This window comes from Trichosurus vulpecula, chromosome 1 (genome assembly GCF_011100635.1).
Source record: "Trichosurus vulpecula isolate mTriVul1 chromosome 1, mTriVul1.pri, whole genome shotgun sequence".
Taxonomy (NCBI): Eukaryota; Metazoa; Chordata; class Mammalia; order Diprotodontia; family Phalangeridae; genus Trichosurus; species Trichosurus vulpecula.
In genome coordinates this window covers 446662447-446679911 of record NC_050573.1, presented here as the reverse complement: position 1 = coordinate 446679911, position 17465 = coordinate 446662447, and the positions used below count along the sequence as shown (strand labels likewise).

Below are 17465 nucleotides of genomic sequence, written 5' to 3'. Positions count from 1 at the left end.
TCTATTACTGCAGGGCATGAGTTTTCTAATTTCAAAATAAAACACTTTCCTGTTAATTTTTTCTTAAGAAAATAAAGAGGAATTAGAAATATCAGGGTTTCAAGGTATCACTTAGAATAATGAACTAAAATGTTTTTGTTGATAGGAAGCCTTGTTAAATGGAAAGAATTGTGAAGAATAGCTAACTTTCCCTCACCTTTTGTTCCCTTCCTCTCTCCCCTTTACTTTTCTTCCCCCAATTTTGTCATTTTTGCCTTTGTTTCAGATTTCCTTTGAATTTTACAGTTTTTGAGTTCTCTTATGTTTCAGCCTTTAATACTGCTTTTTGATGACTTAGTCATTTGTTTGGGAAGAGTAAGGAACTATTTATAGTTTTATTATTGTTAAAGCCTTAACTACTGGAACTAAGCATGTTATTTAATTTCATTTACTAAAGTGCTACACATATTTTAGTGCTTATTGAATGCTGAATTACCGTTTTGTGTATAAGCAGTATAGTTGTAGGGAAACCAAAAAACTTCTGGTTATCTTCTGAAAGAGAACTTTTTTTTTTTAGTGGACTCTAGCCATACCATATACTTTGACCTCTATGAAGTTCACAATTTAAGAAGGCTAGTGATTCTTTACATCTGCTACCTAATTCCCCTGAAGAAAGTTTAGGCTCAAAGGGGGTACTTCTGCCCAGTGATTCGGTCAGCAAACATTTATTAAGCATCACGTATGTGCATTGTCTTCACAGAGTCGCATCATGATACCTTAACATGGTATAGAGGTGACCTAGGTTTCTCAGAGACCATGCTAGCAGAGTGGAGATTCTGGCATTTTTTACTGTGCTACCAAAACTTTGAGTATGGCCCTAATAACAGACTATGTCTGCTTTCTGAGAACCAGTCTAAATATAGAGTCTTATCACTTGTAGGTTGGTTCCTTAACAGTGAAATTCTTTGATCTCAAAGAAAACTTATTCATTCAATAAACATTTAGCAAAAATGCGTACCGTGTGTGAGGCATTATGATCCCTCAAGAGAGAGTTTACATTCTTTTGGAGAGAAACCTTGTTTACGTAGATCAACCAATACAAAATATTTACAAACAAAGAGAGGAATGGGCATAAGGCCCTGAAAATATGAAGGGAGCAGGAAAGACATTTGTGTAGGAGGTGGTACTTGAGTTGAGCTTCAGAGGAATGTAAGAATTCTTGGAGGCTGGGCTGAGGAGGGAATCTTAGGGATGGAATGTCAGGTCCTGCCAGTAGCACATAGACCCATTGGACTGTACAGTATACAGTGTATGGGATAATGTGCAATAAGCCTAAACAAGAGAAGCTGGGAGCCTTTTATAAAAGACTTTCATGCCAGATGGAGGAGTTTGTGTAGGATCTTATAGGCGTGAGAGAACCACTGAAGCTTCTTGAATTTGAAGTGACATAGATTTGTGCTTTAGGATTATTGCTTTGGTAGTTGAATAGAGAAGGGAGGTGACTTGAGGCAGGGAAAATGTTTATAATAAGCCAGGTGAAAGGTGATGAGAATCTGAAATAGGGTAATATTTGTGACTGGAGAAAAGGAGATCGACACAAGAGATGTTATGGTGGTAGAATCAATAGGACTTAATAAATGATTGGATATGAGAGGTGAGAGTGTCTGAGGTTGTAAATCTTGGTGCTTGTAAGGATGATAGTACCCTTGATGACAGATTCTTTAATCACAAAGAAAATTTGTTCATTTAGTAAGCATTTAGTAAAAATGACTAATGTGTGCAAGGAATTGTGCTTATATATACATATATATGTGCTTACATATACATATATATATAATATATATGCTTATATATACATATATATGTGCTTATATATACATATATATGTTCTTATATATACATATATGTATATATAATACTCTGCGATTTCAGTGCAAAGGTGTTACAGGAGAAGGTCGTGAAAAATATGTCAGGAAACATGATTTTCCATGCAGTGGTGATATTGTGGTTAATTTTCAGAAGTCAGTAGACTATAAGCAAAAGAAGTAGATGCAAGAATCAACTGCCTCCTTAAGTGATATCTTAAACTTTTAAAAAGAGTCATCAGGCTAGATGTAAATTGTTAGTTTATTTCGTAGTACAATAAATATAGATAATAGCCTGCAACATCTGCTTTGTGGTAGGAATAGGCAGCGCAGAAGCACAAGGGGTAGAATGCTGCACTTGGCATCAGGAAGATTTGGGTTCCATTTCTGTCTGACACTGGCTGTGTTACCATAGGCAAATTGCTTAAAATCTTTAAGCCTTACCTTGTTTTTGTCATTTATAAAAAGAGGGTATTGCTTGTAGTACCAATTTCATAGAGGAGTTATGAGGGTCAAATGAAAATGTATATTGAATATTTTGCATACCTTAAAGGACTATATAAATGGCCATTATTATTGTAATGCTAATGAATCATTTAATTGTCATAGGAGGTAGTAAGAAAGCACGGGAACTTCACATAGCAAGAGGAAAACTGCTCGCTAGAGAAAGAATCGACAGACTCCTGGATCCAGGGTTAGTATATTTTTAAGTGCTAATGCAGAACACCTCTTAGAAATGAGTAGCCTTGTGGAGTAATTGAGAACAAAGACTTCTTTTGCCATTCTCTGTTGCTTAATAAATGTTTACGGATGGTCTGCCTAATTATAGTGGGATTTAATTTCTTATAATAATTTTTTTAACCAATAAAATTGCAATTCTTGATTTTCATTTGGAAATTTCTTCATAGTGTACTAAAGGCATACATTTGAAGATTAGCAATAAAGAAAAAGTACCTTTGATGTTGAAAATTTTTTAAAAAATGTGTTCGCTTTGTTTAATGATAGTAATTTACATAACATCCTTTTCCTCCCTGCAGATCTCCATTCCTGGAGCTTTCCCAGTTTGCAGGTTACCAGTTGTATCCTAATGAAGAGGTCCCAGCAGGTGGAATTATTGCAGGCATTGGCCGAGTGTCAGGGTAAGGACCTTACATGTCTTCTGTGCAGTTCATCATGGAAAAAAGACTTTTCAATTTCATGTGGCCAGTATGTCTAGAACTTTGCTTTCCATGTTAGATTTGCAGAATTTATGCTGATTAGAGATTCTTTATAGAGAGGGTTCAAATTAATCCATCTAAATTCTTTCAAGGTAGTCTCTATCTCCAAATTCCTCTTTCCTTTCTATCTAGTCTGAATTAGCAGTGGAAGACCATATATATACCCTGCACTTCTGCGTTCAGTCTCTTACCTCTCCAGTCGATCTGTACAGCTGCCAAATTGCTGTTCCTGAAATATAGGACTGATCAGATCACTCTGGTGCTCAGGAATCTTCAGTGGCTCCTTGTCACTTTTAGGATAAAATGCAAACCCCTGTACCATCTGCTTCCATTCTTTAGTTCCAGGATGATTATACATTATTCCTGTTCACACTTCCACGCTCGAGGTAAACTGTCCTGCTTCCGGTACGCCATATATGACATTCTGTCTTCTGCTACTACCACGCCTAGAATGCTCTCCTTTTTTTTTTTTAAACTACTGCTGTAGGAATCCCTGGCTCCCTTCAGGGTTCTGGTCAAGTACCACCTTATTAAAGAGGACACTGCTGAGTCCCCCTAGTTATTAGTCTCTACCATAGTGTAATCACTGCTTATTTTGTATAGATTTTGTGTTTACATAGCTGCAAATAGGTTGTATCTCCCCATTGGAATGTAAGCTTCTTGAGGGCATTAACAGTCTTACTTTGGTGTTTGTATTCCTAGCACTTAGTACAATGTCCTGGCACATAGTAGCCACTTAATAAATGCTTGTTGATTGATTGATGCACCTTTCATCCTGTCCCCTGCCAGCCTCCTCAGGTATCATTTCTCCGGGTCTGTTGGCTTCTTCCCTGGGTCCTATCATCATATCTGAAACTTCCTCCATCCTTAAAGAACACTAGTTAGAGCTAAACTCCTACATCTCTCTTCCCTTTCATAGACAACTTCTGCGAAAAGCTGTCTGCCTTCATTGCTTCCACTTTATCTTCTCTCACCCCCTTCTCGATCTGGCTTCTGACTTCATCACCCGATAGAAACTGCTTTCTCCAAAGGCACCAGTGATCTCTTAATTGCCACATCTGATGGCTGGTCAGATTCCAGTCCTTCTCTATGTCACTGCAGCATTTGATGCTTTGCACTACCATCTCTTCCTGGATATTCCTCTTTAAATTTTTGTGGTACTATTCTTTCTTGGTTCTCTTCTTAACTATCTGCAGTTTACTTCTCAGTCTTGTTTGCTGTTTCCCAATTCATGTAATTTCCACCCCCCGCCCCTACTCCTGACAGTAGGTGTACCTCAAGGCTCTCCTCTGGGCTCTTTTTTCTTTATACTCTTTTACTTGGTAACCTTGTCGGTTCCTATGGATTTCATTATCATTTATGCAGATAACTTCAAGATCTATATATAATTCAGCATTAGTCTCTCATAAGCTCTAGTCTTATATCACAAATGAGAGAAATTATTATTTTACTATTATATTAATAACCAATTATTAAATTGGGATCCAGGCTTTTCTCCTTCATTTCCTCCTTAAGGCCCAGCTTCTGTAGAAAGTCAGTCTCTGAAAGACTTGACTGATTGATGAGATTACCCCTATCCCTGAAGAAAACATGCTTTTCAATCTTGGGTGGGACCCCAACCAACTAGGAGACTTAACTTCTATTTAGAGTGTAAATAGAATCCAGTCTTACACTGGGGAAAGGAGCCCCTGCCCTTGTACTCCTCCATTTGAGTTTAGGGTAACCTAGCTCATGAAGGAGAAAACCAGCCAGAGAGGTCTGGATGAAAATGGATCTCCCTGCCCAGATTGCTGAGGGTGGCTAAGTCTCATAGTCAAGCCATGGTCTCAGAAGGAGGAGTTGAAGACTTCTAGCCCATCTCCTCATTAAATGTCTACCCCTCAGGGCTGATTTCCATCTGTCAGGGGCATTCCCTTTCAAAAAGTATTTAAGGCTTTCCGGCTCTCCATGTTACTGAGAGAAACCATTGAGCATCGATGTTATTGATTGCTGGCTAGTCTAATGAATTAATTACCCAGAAACTCTGTGCCAGATGCTGGTGATATACGTACCAAGAAGAAAACAACCCCTGTTGTCAAGGAGCTTCTGCTCTGCTGGAGGAGATACATAGCTCTATAACTATAAATAGAATAAATATGCCGCTACAGGTCTGGGGTGGGGGGCTGTGCAGAGGTACTTCATACATAGTCATTGAATTGAAATGGACAGCTGTGGCAGGATGACTTGTAATGACAAATGAAATAGGCCTTTAATTTTGCAGAAACCTTTCACGTTCTATTGATATTATACCTTTCAGAGTGGAGTGCATGATTGCTGCCAATGATGCAACTGTCAAAGGTGGGACCTATTACCCAGTGACAGTGAAAAAACACTTGCGGGCTCAGGAAATTGCCTTGCAAAACAGGCTCCCCTGCTTGTATTTAGGTAAGTCAGCAAAAGTGAAATCATTTAAATAGTACTCAGAGATATAAATGAAAAAAAGGTTCTGATGAAAGAGACTGCATACCCAGATGATGATCAGTGGGGATTTCTGAAGCAGTGGCCCTTGGCAGTGTGGGGCTTGCTGACTCTGTTCCTCCCCAAAGACTTCTCTGATTTCTTCCTTCCCTTACACCCAAATAAAAGTAATTTGTTCTTCCTTTACTCTAACATAGCAACCTTAATTCCACTTCCAAATTATTGTGTAGTTATTTGTGTACAGTTCTTAACTGCTCTTTGAGACTTTAAGTTTCATGAAGGCAGGGAGTTGGGTCATATTTTTCTTTGTATTCCCAACAAAATCCAGCATGATACCTTGCATGTGGTAGGTACTCAGTCAGTGATTGTTGAATGAATGAGTGAAGTCATTGACCCTCTAATTGCTAATGCTCTTAAAGGCCTAATGAGACTTTGGCTACTAGTCCACTTAGATGATTGACAGTGCACACTGTTAAGATCCAAATCGGGGGTTCTGTGGACCCCTTCTCAGAAAATTGTTTTAAAATACATGGAATTACAAAGGAAACAAATTGTATTGAAATATAGTTATCAGAATATTAAAAAAAGTCATGGATCCCAGATTAAGAAACTTTTATCTGAATGCTTGACCAGCCTAAGATTTTAGTATTAAAATTTGATTAAATGATATGTTTAGTTTGGCTGTGTCATTTATTTCATCATCAGAAGGTATTTGCATAAGATCCTGTTCTTTTTTTAACCTTAAATTATATTTTTTCCCCAAAGATCTGCCGTATCTTCCTCTCACCTCCTTTGCCCTCCATCTCACCCTATTGAGAAAGTAAGAAAAACAGACATCTCAGTTAAAAACATTTATCAAACAAAACAAATATCTGGACTGGTTTTGTCCTAGAAAAATATGCCTCAATCTGTACTCTGTGTCCATCACTTCTCTGTGATGATCCCATTTCTGAACCCTGATTTCTAATAAGGTGCTAGAAAGAACTTTGAAAGTAAGAACTTCAGCTGAGGGTAATAAATATATTAAGGAACTAGATCTGAAGGGAAGAGGGAAGAGAACATGCATGTATATATTAAGTGCCTACTATGTGCCAAGTCCTTCACAAATATTATCTCATTTGATCCTCGCAACAGCCCTGCCAGATAGGTGCTTTTATCTCCATTTTACATTTGAGAAAACTGAGGCAAACAAAGGTTAAGTGACTTGCCCAGGGTCACACAGCTAATAAGTGTCTGAGGGCAGATTTGAACTCAGATCTTTCTTACTTTAAGCCTATTCACTGTGCCTCCTAGCAAACTCAGTGATAATGGTGAAATGAGCCATTTATTAAACATTATCTCTCTTCAGTCAAAAAACAATTCTGAAATTCCAGTTCTTCTCTGCTGCAGATTTTATTTGTTTCCAAATAAATGTTAACTCAGCATTTTTGTAAATGTTGTAGTTTCTTATATCTTAAAATCTATGTGTTTGTTGGAATAAATCAGTAAATATGTATTAAGTAGATTTGTATGCCAAAAAATCATTCTATGCGTAGTATAAATTTCTCAGTGTTCATAGTCTATCTTGTGAACATTTTATAAAGAACTTTTTTCTTAAAAATTATTTTATTGAAAACTTATCTTTGTGTTACAGCCGTTTCTCTTTGAAAAAATTCTTCCCCTCTCTAAAGTGAACTGTTCCTTGTGAGAAGAAAAAAACAAGCAAAATTCTACAGTGATCACATCTAACATTTTATTTACTGTTCTGTTTTAGAAGTCCCTGACTTTTCTGCCATAAGGAGAAAGGTATATTGCATTACTTGTCTTCAGGCAACTTCATTGGTTTTCCAGTTACTCAGAGTTGGACTACCTTTTAGTGATCAGTCTATTTACATTGTGGTGACTATTATGTATGTTAAACTTAATTATTAAATGAGGAACTCATCTATTACTTTTGTAGATGCAAGGAACTTTTTAAAGAGACTGCAGTGTTATTGTACCTTTGATAAATTTTGGTAACTCAGCTAATGGACCTTCACCTTCTGCCTCTCATCCCATGCCAGTAAACACACAGGCCTGATACCATCTTGAATAGACTTTTTTCAGGTTCTGACTGTGGCATCTTATTTCTTGAAAAGAATTCATTCACCTGTACAATGCATGCATTAACTCTCAGACATTTGCTCATTATCATAAAGATAGATCATTAATATTACAAAACTTGGAGGGAATGGCATTTTAAATATCCCTGTTTAGAAGTCTATGGCTAATGCCTGTGTATATGTATAATACAAAATAAACACCCCCATAAAATGGCTAGTCTTGGATCAACTGTCCTTTAGCATAAGGGTTATCTTCTAGGATGATGGTTCAATTATGTAAATTAGGTTGTCTAGTTATTTTCATACTTCAGTACCTTGAAGTTTCTCATAACTGCATGAGCAAAGGTAGAAAGTTTGGTGATAAAAGGACAATAGAATCATTGGACCATAAATTTTAGAGCTGGCAGAAATCCTAGGGATTATTTGGTCCACTCTGTATTTGTGGGTATGGAAACTGAGTTCTAATAAAGTTAAGTGACTTGTCTAAGATCTCATGGGTACTGTGAGTGGCATAGCCAGCATTTGAACCTTAGTCCTTTCATTCCAAATCCAGTGCTCTTTCCCTTGTACCTTGATAATAACTGGCACTGAAATAGGGTTTTAATATTTCTCTCTGCATCAGTTATACTACATACACTTTTTTCCTTGCTATGTATTTTGTATTTACCCATCTGTATAAATGTTTCCTTCAATAGAATGTAATTTCTTTCAGGACAAAGACTGTTTCACTTTTGTTTTTGTATCCTTTATATTTTGGCACATATCAAGCATGTCATGCTTGTTGAATGAGAGAGTGAATGGATGATGAATCTGTGGTTCCACTCATGGCAGACTCCCTCCAGTGATGTAGAGATCAGCACAGTCTGTGGAACGGGTGATGCCCTATCATAAATCCTCCACAAGGGCTTAGTCCACTTACTAACTCAGGCCTTTCCTCTAGCTCTTTTGATATTTTGTGGATCTGAATGGAACCCTCTGTCTGCCCATTGGTTATCTCCTGCTTTTGCTCTATGAATGCCCATTTTTTCTCCAGTCATACCTCTCTCTTATCACAACTTTTATTCCTCTTCTCTGTGCTTCTCAGTTACCCTTTGGGTAACCCCTCACTATTTTTTCAGTGCTTGATATATTCTATGATATAGAACCACACAGCATCACTGGAAGAATAATGATGTTAAAAAAAAGATGGGTTTCTGTTTCAAGGGAGCAACTTGGGACCATGTAAAGCTCTCTGTACTTTCTCAAAGGCTGTTCAGTCTGTTCTTCTCTTCCTGTTCAGTCCTGGGCCCAGCCCATTGTCCATTTATAGCATCTATCCAAAATAAAGGTAGTGATGGACCAGCTGTATTGATTGTCCATCCAGCTATATCCTAATCTATTTGGTCCACTCTGTATTTGTGGGTATGGAAACTGAGTTCCAGTAGAGTTAAGTGTTTTTTTTTAAGATCTCATGGGTACTGTGAGTAGCATAGCCAGCATTTGAACCTTGGGCCTTCCATTCCAAATCCAGTGCTTTTTTCTTCTTGATGGATAATTAGACTCAACTTGTGAGTGATTATGGATTTTATGTAGGAGGCTCTACATGTTAATATGTTCTGCGTATTATCCATAAACAGGAGTATCTGAAATATCTCATTACTTATAGGGAATCTCATTTTAATTTGGACTCTGCTGGACATCTTCTGCTACTGTGCTCTGGCTAGGACAAATCTGTGGTATTATACTTGGTTTGGGGCACCACAATTTAGGAAGGACATTGATAACTGGAGCAGGTTCAGAGTTAGGCAGATAAGATGGTAAAAGGCCTTGAGTCCACACCACCTGAGGATCCGTTGATAGAACTGGAATTGTTTAGCTTGGAGAAGAGAAGACTCAGGGGGAACATGATAACTGTCTTCAAGATTTTGAAGAATTATAGTGTGGTAGGGAGATTAGATTTGTTCTGTTTGTCCGTAGAGGGCAGAAGTAGGAACAACTAGGAGCTGAGAGTAGAAGCTGAAAAGAGGCCGATTGGGACTGGATGTCAGGAAAAATTTCCTATTTAGGGTTATTCAAACATGGAATAGGCAGTTTTGACATTGTAGATCTTGAAACAAAGAGTGGATGAGGACTTGCTGGTTATATTGTAGATTCTTTTTTGTTTATGGGTTGGACTGGAAGGCCACTGAGGATTTTTTCCAATTCTGAAATTTCTCTGATTCTATGTAATACCTTGGGTAAGCACGTATCTTCCTGTTTTATGCCTTGCTTTAATATATTGTTGAACAAAGTTATCTTTATTTCATCTTTACTCATTTATATAGGTGGTTCAAATGTATATTTAACATAGATATTAAACATTTGAAATTTTTCCTTTGTACAAGTGGAATTTGTTATTCTGTTCTCATTTTTCATTTTTTCTCCCCACATATTGAAACATAAAAATAAATCAACCAATATTTACTAAGCACCTTCATGTGGGGTACTGTAGGAGATTATAGAGATGTGTAGACTATAGACTTTGCCATCTTGGAGCTTGCTGTGAAGGTGGAGACACAATGTATGGGTGCGTGAGTAGTGAAATAGCAAAATATTTAATAATTCATAACATAGTTAAAGAGGTCAAAAATCAAACAATTGTCAGATGATTCATTCTGACAAAAAGTGCTTTAACAATTTAGAGGAAGAGATCAATTTGAGATGGGGTGTTTAGGGTGATGTAATGGTTGGAATTTGAGCTGAATCATGAAGGATGAATGAGTAATGGTGAAGGAAATGACATTCTAGGTGGGATTGGCATGAGCAAAAATCGGAATAGGCAGTAGGGAGGAGAATTTGGGAACATAAGTAGTTGCAGACTGGCTGGAAGATAGATGAGGTTCATGTTATGGAGGGATTTGAGTGCCAATGATAAGCGATGTTAATGTCTTAAACAGTTTTCTGTATATATAGCTATTTTCTTGCTGGGGGAGCACTTTTCTCATTTCTTTTATTATCTATTTATCATTTGGGGAATGAATTGTATTCTTATAGATTTTACAAAGTTCTTTATGTGTTTGAGATATGAGACCTTTATCTGAGAAATGGTCTATAAAAATTTTCCCCCAATTTTCTGCTTTCCTTCTGATCTTGGCTACATTTGTTTTATTTTTTACACACTGTTTTAATTTAATGTAATTGAAATTATCTATTTTACATCTCTTTCTGTTCTCAATCTCTTGTTTATTCATAAATTGCTCTCCTGCTCATAAGTTTGATAAGTAAGATGTTCCATGTTCCTCACATTTTCTTATAATATCTCTCTCTGTATCTAGGTCATGTATTCATTTTGACCTTATCTTGGTAAATGGCATAAGATATTGGTCAATACCCAATTTCTGCCATACTCCTTTCCAGTTTTCCCAACAATTTTTTACCGAATAATGAATTCTTCTGCCAAAATCTTAAGTCTTTACATTTGTCAAACATAAGGTTGCTATATTTATTTGCTGCTGTAAATTGTATGTCTGCTCTGTTCCATTCATCTATATTTCTGTTTCTTAGCTATTACCAGATAGTTTCGATAATTACAACATTATAATATAGCTTAAGATCTGATACTGCTAAACCTCCTTCCTTTATAGTTTTTTTTTCCTTTGATATGCTTGACTTTTTGTTCTTCCAAATGAATTTTGTTATTATTTTTTCTAATTCGGTAAAATAATTTTTTGATTAATTGGGGTGGCTTTGAATATATAAATTGGTTGAGGTAAAATTGTCTTTTTTGTTTTATTGGCCCTGCCTACTGTAGCGCCAATATGATACAGCACCTACGGCAGCTATGAATATACTGGTGTAGTTCAGAATTTCAAAATATAACAGACCCTCTACGTGGAAGGCAGAACCAAAACATTTATTCAAACACTGGAAAGCCAAATCCATAGCAACAAAGAAATCTATACATATTAGCAATCCCCAAGCCTTCCCTCCGTTAGCGTCTTCCCACAAACTCCTTTAAACAAAATCATCCTCTCTCACTTATGCTAGTTCCTCCACCTGCTCTCTCTTTCCTAGCTCTGTCCAACCTCCTCTCAGCTCTGCTCCACCCTTCCTGTTCCACCCCTTCAGCAAGCTCCTCCCATCACAGGCTTCAAGTGACTCAAACTCATGTGACTTAAGCAGGTCGTATGGACCTATTAATGAATGGGAAAGATCTTCTGATTTACATTGCTATTACACCTACCCATGAACAATTAATATTTCTCCAATTATTTAAATCTGATTTTATTTGTATAAAAAGTTTTTTTTAAAAAATCATTTTGTTTATATAGTTCCTGGGTTTGTTTTGGCAGGTATATTCCTAAGTATTTTATACTGTCTACAGTTATTTTAAATGGTGTGCCTCTTGCTATCTCTTCTTGCAGGGTTTTGTTTTTGATGTGTAGGAATGCTAATGATTCATATGGATTTACTTTATATCCTGCTACTTTGCTAAAATTATTAATTGTTTCAACTAACTTTTTAGTTGAGTCTTTGATATTTTCCAAGTGTGTAATCATATTGTCTACAAAAAGAATTTTATTACCTCATTCCCTATTCTGATTCCTTCTATTTCTTTTTCTTCTCTTATTGCTATTGCTAGGATTTCCAATACAATATTGAATAATAATGGTGACAATGGCATTCTTGTTTCCCACCTGATCTTATTAGGAAGGCTTCTAGCTATCCCCATTAAGTAATGCTTGCTGATGGTTTAGATAAATGGGGTTTTTTTAAAATCAATTTAAGGAAAAATCCATTTATACCAATATTTTCAAGTGTTTTTAATAGAAATGAGTGTTGTACTTTATCAAAAGCTTTTTCTGTATCTATTGATATAATCATATGGTTTTAAAACACTTTTATTATTGATGTAATCAATTATGTTTTAATAGTTTTCCTTATGTTAAACCATACCTACATTCTTGGTATAAATCCCATTTGGTCATAATGTATAATCTTTGTAATATATTTTTGTAATGCTCTCACTATCTTTAGTTGATTCAGGAGGCGCAAACTTACCTCGACAAGCAGAAGTATTTCCAGATCGAGATCACTTTGGTCGCTCATTCTATAATCAAGCAATTATGTCTTCTAAAAATATTCCGCAGGTAATTTTCCTATTTTTATTATGAACTTGATGATCATAAAACAAACTTTTCAGTATGTAAGGAAGAACAAAAGAATTGTATGTGAAACTGTGAATTGTTACATAGAGCATGTTTTTTAAAAGTATGTATTAATTTAACAGAGTAATAACAAAATTGTCTTGCATATATACCCTTCTGAAACTTTTGGTTTCTTTTGTGCATTTAAAAAAGTTTTATTGATCTTTTTTTAAAGATTGTTTTATTATTTAATATTTTTTAGTTTTCAACATTGATTTCCACAAGAATTTGAGTTACAAATTCTCCCCATTTCTACTCTCCCCCACCCCAAGATGGCATAAATTCTGATTGCCCCATTTTTACCCTCCCCCCACCCCAGGATGGCATATATTCTGATTGCCCCTGATTGCCAGTCTGCCCTCCCTTCTGTCACCCCACTTCCCCCACCCTTATCCCCTTTTCCATTACTTTCTTGTAGGGCAAGATAGATATCTATACCCCATTGCTTGTATATCTCATTTCCCAGTTGCATGTAAAAACAACTTTTTTTTGAGCATTTGTTTTTAGAACTTTGAGTTCCAAATTCTGTCCCTTCTTCCCTCCCCACCCACCCTCCTTGAGAAGGCAAACAATTCAACATAGGCCACACATGTATCATTATGCAAAACACTTCCATATATTAGCTATATTTCCCTCCAACCTATACTGTCCCCCTTTATTCAATTTTCTCCCTTGACCTTGTCTCTTTTCAAAAGTGTTTGCTTTTGATTACCTCCTCCCCTGATCTGCCCTCCCTTCTATTATCCCCCCTATCTTATCCCCTTCCCCTCTACTCTCCTGTAGGGTAAGATACCCAATATGTTATTCCCTCCTTAAGTCAAATCTGATGAGAGCAAGATTCACTCATTCCCTTTCACCTGCCCCCCTCTTCCCTTCCAAAGAACTGCTATTTCTTGCAACTTTTATGTGAGATAATTTACCCCATTCTATCTCTCCCTTTCTCCTTCTCCCAACATATTCCTCTCTCAACCCTTTATTTATTTATTTTTAGATATCATCCCTTCATATTCAACTCACCCTGTGCCCTTTGTCTATATATATGTATATTCTCTTCAACTACGCTAATACTGAGAAAGGTTTCATGAATTACAAATATCATCTTTCCATGTAGGAATGTAAACAAAACAGTTCAGCTTTAGTAAGTACCTTATGATTGCTCCTTCCTGTTTACCTTTTCATGCTTTCTATTCAGCTCCGGTCTTTTCATCAAGAAAGCTTGAAAGTCCTCTATTTTATTGAAAGTCCATATTTTGCCCTGGAGTATTAAATACTTAGTTTTGCTGGGTAGGAGATTCTTGGTTTTAATCCTAGCTCCTTTGACTTCTGGAATATCATATTCCAAGCCCTTCAATCCCTTAATGTAGAAGCTGCTAGATCTTGTGTTATCCTGATTATGTTTCCACAATACTCAAATTGTTTCTTTCTGGCTGCTTGCAATATTTTCTCCTTCACCTGGGAACTCTGGCATTTGGCTATGATATTCCTAGGAGTTTTCTTTTTGGGATCTTTTTCAGGAGGTGATTGGTGGATTCTTTCAATTTCTATTTTACCCTCTGGCTCTAGAATATCAGGGCAATTTTCCTTGATAATTTCTTGAAAGATGATGTCTAGGCTCTTTTTTTGATCATGGCTTTCAGGTAGTCCAGTAATTTTTAAATTATCTCTCCTGGATCTATTCTCCAGGTCAGTGGTTTTTCAATGAGATATTTCGCATTGTCTTCCATTTTTTCATTCTTTTGGTTCTGTTTTATAATTTCTTGATTTCTCATAAAGTCACTAGCTTCCACTTACTCCAATCAAATTTTTAAGGTGGTATTTTCTTCATTGGTCTTTTGGACCTCCTTTTCCATTTGGCTAATTCTGCCTTTCAAGGCATTCTTCTCCTCATTGGCTTTTTGGAGTTCTTTTGCCATTTGGGTTAGTCTATTTCTTAAGGTGTTATTTTCTTCAGTATTTTTTTGGATCTCCGTTAGCAAGTGGTTGACTTGTTTTTCATGATTTTCTTGCATCACTCTCATTTCTCTTCCCAATTTTTCCTCTATTTCTCTTACTTGCTTTTCCAAATCCTTTTTGAGTTCTTCCATGGCCTGAGACCAATTCATGTTTTTCTTGGAGGCTTTTGATGTAGGCTCTTTGACTTTGTTGACTTCTTCTGGCTATATATTTTGATCTTCTTTGTCACCGAAATAGATTCTATAGTCTGAGTCCTTTTTCGCTGCCTGGTCATGTTCCCAGCCAACTACTTGACCCTTGAGCTTTTTGTCTGCCTTCAGAGTGGAGAGTGCTTTGTCCCAAGCTTCAGGGGTCTTGTACTGCTGTTTTCAGAGCTACTTATACACAGCAAGCTCTTTCACAGCAGTGTTCCTCCTCCCCCAAGAATCACCAACCAGGACCATGACCCAGATCCAAGCAGGGCAAAGCAAGAGAACCCTGCCTCTATGCCAGTAAAATGTTCCCTGCACTCCTGCTCTGATCAGCCGCTTGATTCCTCCTGCCGGGTGGGCCTGGGACTGGAAGCAGGTACAGCTGGACCTCTGGAAGGAGCCACAGGAACTTCCTACTGCTGCTGGCTGCACCACCTTTGCTGCGCCGGGGCTGGGGTGTGTTGGTAAACAAAATGGGCTTTTAGCACTCAGTTCAACCAAGTGCCCTTGAAGAGTTTGTTCTTTGTTTCCTTGATTAGAATTGGCAGTCCTTGGTGACCTCCTTGCCTCAGGGGAGGGCCTAGTTTACACATGAGTTTGAGTGACATGTTTGGGACATCAGAGGCTTTTAGAACACGTGGGTTTAAGTCGCCTCTTTGTGACGATTCTAGGTCATGTGGATGAGTCACATGTGTGACTCACCCTTGACCCTTAAAAAGATATAAAACCAGTGGTTGGCGTTGTCTTTTTCAGAGCTCTTACCCACAGTAGTGGTGGCGTGCGTGACTGTGGGCCAACCCTTGTTATGAGCTCCTGGGCTGAACCTAGATGTTGGTAACTATGAATTGTATTGGGTCTGTCTGTCGATGTTTGTAATTTGTTTGTATTTTGCACTGAAGTTCATGGTGCTGGCTTTTTCCCTTGAACTAAGTGAGTGGTATTTGTATGCTGAATTAAAGTAAACTTCTCAACCCCTTAACATTGCTTTCCTTAATAAAGCAGATCAAAAGAGCCTGGGCTTTGGCAGCATTCTTGTTTTTGGGCTTGTGTTGGTCTTTCACCCCCACAACAGCTGCTAGCTGGATTGTTGAATCATGGGGCTGGATCATATACTTCTCTCACCCAGATCCAGCAGTTTTCCCACTGACCTGCTCCACTGTCTTTGGAATTTGTGGGTGGAGAAGTCTGGTAACTGCCACAGCTCAGTGATTCATGGCTCTAAGGACTGCTTCACCTGATCTATTCCTGGCCTGGTTGTTCCTGGCATGGTCCACGGTGGGCTGCACTCTACTCCGATTACAGTGAGATAGACCTTTCCCAGTGACCATCCAGGCAGTCCTGAGCTGGAGACCTGCTTCCCTCTGTTATTTTGTGGGTTCTGCAGTTCTAGAATTTGTTCAGAGCCATTTTTACAGGTGTTTGGAGGGATTTGGGGGAGAGCTTAAGCGAGTCCCTGTTTTCCAGCCACCATCTTGGCTCCCTAGTGATCTTTTTGGTGTATCTCGGCTGCTCACTAATTATTTCTTCCAGCCTGCCCCTAACGCTGTAGAAGCTATCCACTGTAATAAACATGGCCAAGCAAAAAAAAAAATCAGTATCCTCTCCATGTAGGAACAGGAATGTCTCATTCCGCATTCATTCTCCATCATGTCTCTGATGAGAAGTGGGAGGGAGGCATGCTTCATCATCAACTAAAATCTTTCAGAGTTGTTTTCCTTTACATAACTGTGGTCATTGTGTAGATTGTTCCCCTGGTTTTTGCTCATTCATTCTGAATCATTTCTCTCAGATCTTACCAAATTTCTTTGATTTCCTAATTTTTTGTCATTTCTTATTTCTCAGTAATGTTCCATTACATTTATATACCACAGTTTGTTTAGCTCTTCCACAACTGAAGTACACCCCTGTAAATTTCAGTTCTTTGCTGCAACAAAAAATACTGCTATAAATATTTTAGTGTGTATGGATCCTTTCCCTCCGTCTTTAACCTGTTTCACAAGTTGTGCTTAGTAGTGATCTGGCATTTTTCTCTCAAGTAAAATCTAATGCCAACCTTCTTTCTTTTTGTTACAAATTGGAGAAGACTGTGGGTAGGCATGGGACAGGTCAGATTCTGTCTGATGATATCAGTAGTCATGAAACATTTTCAGATACTAATGTTGAATAGTTTTGCTGAATTGCTTTTCCCCTGTTTTTTTAATTCCTTATTAAAAGAGGGCAATTTCCTTATTAGAGGAGGGAGAAAGGATATATTTAGAACTGAAAGTGGGATAAAAAGAAGAACAATTAAAAAATTTAGACATTAAAAAAAAGTTTCAACTCTCCCTACTGCTTCTTGGAAAAGTTAACATTTTGTGTTTTGTATGATGCTAATGTGAGACTTGACCTTAGGGATACCATGTCTTATATTTCATATTTATTTTCACTCCCTCAGGTCAGTAGGTATTTATTGTCAAGAAATTCAATGTAAGCTGTATAAAGCTCCCAACTATTTTCCCCCTTGTAAGTATTGATCTAATGTGGTACAGTGGAAAGTGCACTGACTCTGGGGTCTCTG

General features: G+C 37.5%; 1 protein-coding gene across 2 annotated transcripts in view; it reads left to right on the top strand.

The window, feature by feature from the left end:
• The window catches only part of MCCC2 (methylcrotonoyl-CoA carboxylase 2), an 86580-nt gene that overhangs the window by 11230 nt on the left and 57885 nt on the right, over positions 1 to 17465 (top strand). For both annotated transcript variants that reach the window (XM_036764325.1, XM_036764318.1), the window contains exons 3-6: positions 2454 to 2538; positions 2882 to 2983; positions 5358 to 5485; positions 12595 to 12707. In XM_036764325.1, the coding sequence (XP_036620220.1) occupies positions 2454 to 2538; positions 2882 to 2983; positions 5358 to 5485; positions 12595 to 12707 (428 nt within the window). The remainder of the gene's footprint in view (positions 1 to 2453; positions 2539 to 2881; positions 2984 to 5357; positions 5486 to 12594; positions 12708 to 17465) is intronic.